Source organism: Dermacentor silvarum, chromosome 9 (genome assembly GCF_013339745.2).
Source record: "Dermacentor silvarum isolate Dsil-2018 chromosome 9, BIME_Dsil_1.4, whole genome shotgun sequence".
In the NCBI taxonomy this organism is placed as follows: Eukaryota; Metazoa; Arthropoda; class Arachnida; order Ixodida; family Ixodidae; genus Dermacentor; species Dermacentor silvarum.
Genome location: NC_051162.1, coordinates 103,335,487 through 103,339,898, shown reverse-complemented (window position 1 = coordinate 103,339,898; position 4,412 = coordinate 103,335,487). Strand labels below are relative to the sequence as shown.

Below are 4,412 nucleotides of genomic sequence, written 5' to 3'. Positions count from 1 at the left end.
TGAGTGAGTAGTTCAATGATGTGGTTAAGCGTCCGGGAAGAAACACTCGAACGTCCGTAAGCAAAACAAAAAAAAATGAAAAAGAAAAAGTATGTGTGAAACAATGTCTGGACGGGTGAATTCGCAAAAACTTTTCGTTTGTAAGCTCCATAGCGCTTCAACATTTCTAAATAATATATATGCTTCTGACCGTACTACCGTGCAGGTGCTGTCCTCTACCAGTGTCGGCTGTTTTATATGAAATGCGCTTTTTTTAGAGAAGTGTGTTCCCTTTTTCTTGGATATTTTCTATACGAGCTCGTTGAGAACGCATGGAGCATGACTCATCATCAGCTGACCCCCGTAAGTACAAAACAACGTTTAATTGTTTTCCTTTCTTGTGCATTTTTTTCATTTCACCAGCAGTGTGTAGACAGAGTTTGTCAATACGATTGGTGCGGTGATTGCAGATGTGTTGATCGCTGCTTGATCTTGTGTTTGTGTGCGTTCTCACACTTCAAGCTCATTTTTTTCGCATTGGCTTACTTTATTTTAGAAAGTGCTTGTCTTCAGCAGGCAACGATTTTTTTATGTGTGCGTTGTTTGTTTTTTTCATTGCAGAAACCAAAGATTTTACCATTGAGCCGCGTCTTATTCTATGCTGCGATGAGTGCGGGGAATGCTTCGCGTCGCCCGATTACCTCGGAAGGCACCAACGCAATAGGCACAGGGAAAGAATTCCGGGCAAGCATCAGTGTGCCTACTGCTCGTACTCCAGCAATGATAGGTGAGTGGCTTCGCTGCCAAATGTTCTTAGGGGCAAATAAACTCACTTCAAGAAAAAGTACAAACAAGCTTGTAAATAGACAAACAGTTTATTTGTGCTCTGAAATTGCAGAATGAATGGGTGTGAAAAACAAAGCTGCGAGCATGGTAGCTTCATAGTGCTGTCATGCTCTTTAGCCATAAGTTGCATGCTCACTCACGAGTGCACTGACTCGTAATCGCTTCTCAGTCGTTTCAAGGGAGTGAGTTGGAGCTTTAGTAAGTGACGAAGTGTGTGAATGGATGTGAGGATGAACGGGTGTGAGTGCACGTAGCGTGAGTAGAAACGAAAGTCAGTGACGGAGATTTTGTGAGTAAGTGAGAAGGATGGTAGGTGACTGTCGGTGAGTGCGAGTGAAAATGAGCTCGTATGGGAGTGAAGAATGCCACTGAGCAGAAATTTGACGCGTGTATGAGCCTGGGTGGCCCTTTAATCGTGAGTGAAAATACCTATATGTGACGAGTGAATTTAGGTAATTATGAGTGGGAGCGTGTACCAACGTTAGTTGTCGATGAGTGTGAGTCATAGACTGTACAAATAGTGGTGGGCGAATATAAGCCAGTATCCGCTGATTCTGACTTGTGCTTTCACTAGCCTTGAGCGATTATTTCAGCTGTCAACTTATTCGTTGTGACAGCAGAAGGTTCCCGTAACGAGGACCTGCTATTTAAAAAAAAGTACCAGTTTCGCCCGTTAGCAAATTAGTAGAGAGCTATACAAAGCAAGGATAGTAGTTTAATTGGCCGTATAAAGTTGTAAACATTCGCTTACTAACTAAATAGACAAGCACGATGTCACGCACGCACTGGTAAACCTGAACACATACACATGTCGCTCGATGACCGGGGAAACTCGCTGTAGAAACTCCGGGGTAAGAAAGCGCGCCAGCAGCAGCGGGCAAACTGACCTTCACGCGGTCTCTCGTCTCGCTTCAGCGCGAACGTCGAAAGCACAGCGCATCCGCAGCTACCGGCACTCGGCGCATGCACTTTGTCCCCATCGCAGATCGCTTTGAAGATAAGGCCCGCGCGGTCGCGCCCTTTGCCCACATCGCAGATTGTTTTCAAGATACGGCGCCCGCGCGGCCCCGCTGTGAGCAGCAGCCAACAGAGCAGAACGCACCCCCTCCCCCTTCTCTCTCCCTCGCCATCGCGTCACCCCCATGCGTCGCACGCGAACGAAGACCGTGTGTTTCCGGCCGGCCTTCCTCCCTCCCGTGCGGTACACTGAGCCGCGATTGCCGGCTCACCCTACGATTTCGCTCGCACACACAGCGTACGGCGCGCGGCAACGATTTTATCGCCGGTGGACGTTATACGAAACCTCACGGCGATGGCAGAAATCTGTTTGGAGTGTCCATATAATTGCTATCCCAATAAGACATCTTTACGACGCAGGCCAACGCGTTCGTCTTTCGTTATAGTACTGCCAATTGTGGCCTCCGAAATGCGTGTGCCGGCGCAGCCACATTCAGGGACGCAGTCTTAGGAAGAAAAGAAAACCCGCATTTCCCCGAAGGGGAGTATGAGGAAGTGCGAAGCACGGGGTGATGCTATGAGGGGGCGCGCGCGACTAAACTGCAGAGCCGAGCGAAGGAGACGGCAGCGAGAGAGCACGACTGACGCGCCGGCGCCACACACACAACACTTGACGGCGGAGCGAAACACGCCAGGTGGTTGGAGAGGGGGTGAGCGGTGGGGAGAGTACGCACACGAGGGGCTGTTACCGGGCGAGGAGGGAGCTGTGAGCGCGAGGGGAGAGGCGGCGGCCGAGGGTGAGTGCAAACCTAACGGGGGGAGAGGCACACCAGCTGCATGGCGCCGTGACGTCACGGCGCGGAGAGGGTGCGAGGAGCCGGCGCGGCGCGCGCAGCCACGGCGCGGTAACGGCGCGGAGGCGCCAGCTGCACAACGCGCCGTGACGTCACGGCGCGGAGAGCGGTGCGGAGCCGGCGCGGGGCGCGCGCAGCCACGGAGCGGAGGGCGGAGCGCGCGCAGTCACGTGGGGCGTGACGTCGCTGCGCCGTTGCTACAGACGCTCCTCTCCGCTCCTCGCGCCGTTGCTAGGGGAGAGGAGGAGGAGCGCGGATGCCGGCGGAGTTTTCGGGGTCGCTTAAGAAGTGCATTCGCACTTAAAAGGAAAAAAAGAAAAAAGACAGACAGACATACAGACAAACACACAGACAGACAGACATGTAGTATGAATATTTTAGCTTATAATTTATAATTAAATCACAGTAGGCAAATGCGGCATACGAGCTCGATAAACTTGGAATTTTCGTACAAAAATAAATTGCTCAAGCCATTGCTGCTAAAGATATCAGAGCGAGGTACTTTGCTGCAATTCAAAAACCACTCGCCACACTGCAGCATTCATCATCTCTGCCTCAGTGGCACTTTCGAATAAACCATTTCACGGTATTCACGAAAAGGTTCCTACGCTAGAAGTGTTCGCAACATTAGGGGTAAGGCATTGGTATAATTGGACATGGTATGAATAAAAACAGCCGGCGAATGGCAAGCAGCACTTAAGAAAAAAAACTTCAAAAATTCTGCCATTATTTTCTCTGCGTCCACACGCACGCAGGCATCGAGTAACTTCTCACGAGCGGACGCACACGGGCGAGAGACCGTTCGTGTGCAAGATCTGTAAGAAAGGCTTCGCGCAGCTGTGCACCCTGGCCGCCCACATGGACACCCACAACGACCAGAGGCCGCACGCGTGCGGACTCTGCGACAAGCGCTACCGCAGCTCCTCCTCCCTGGCCGCCCACCGGAGACTGCACACTCGAGACGCGAAGCCCTACGTGTGTCCCGAGTGCCTCAAGGGATTCAATCAGCGGTGCGTTCTGCTGCGACACCTGGGGACGCACTCGGGACTCAAGCCGCACGTCTGCGACGTGTGCGGACAACGGTTTACTCAGAGTGGCAGCGCGAACAGGCACAGGCGCTCGGCGCACAGCAAGCAGGCGCCGGTACCTGCCAAAGAGTAAGAAGCTGGCATCGAGCGTGCGCCGTCATATAGGGCCAGTTTGCGTACGTGCTTGGGTGGTGCTACTCGACATTGTTCTGCCACACCGGACGCGGCGTTCTAATAGCTCAGCTGTGTGAAGTACGTGGACGATTCGGTAACCATGGCCTCGAGGATGTCACAGTAAAGGCCGTACGTTAATGATCGCGAATCCTCCAATTTAAACATGACGACCTCGGTGTCCGCCGGAAGACTTTGGACAGACATTCGTTGCTTTGTTTGAACCTGGACTGCTTCTTGAAAGCGCCCGTCACATTATGTATTATTTTTGCCTCGTCAAATAGCTTGATTTCTGCAGATAATAATAAAAGGGCAGGGCTTCTCAGGACCTATTTAATGAAGTTCTCTGTCTGTCTGTCTGTTTGTAAAAGATCGTAGTCGTGTTCAACGCATAATTGCGATAGCGATGGACCCTCCATGCGCATTTGCGCCATCGCCGTGATGTTCCGTATAAAGTGCAAGTGTGATAGGAATAGATTTTGTTCAACATTAAAGTGTACATCGTACACACATTCAGTTTGCATAAGTCATGTGGCTTGTGTGGCTGCACCGTATACAACCCACCGCGGTGGCTTAG

The 4,412-nt window shown here is 51.5% G+C and overlaps 1 protein-coding gene across 1 annotated transcript; it reads left to right on the top strand.

The window, feature by feature from the left end:
* The first annotated feature begins 311 nt into the window (after nt 1-311).
* Nucleotides 312-4,071, top strand: LOC119463785 (zinc finger protein 394). The gene is made up of 3 exons (XM_049655380.1): nt 312-342; nt 601-766; nt 3,392-4,071. Exons 1-3 carry the CDS (start codon nt 312-314, stop codon nt 3,795-3,797), a joined length of 603 nt encoding a protein of 200 aa, XP_049511337.1. The 3' UTR covers nt 3,798-4,071.
* Nucleotides 4,072-4,412: the final 341 nt, after the last annotated feature.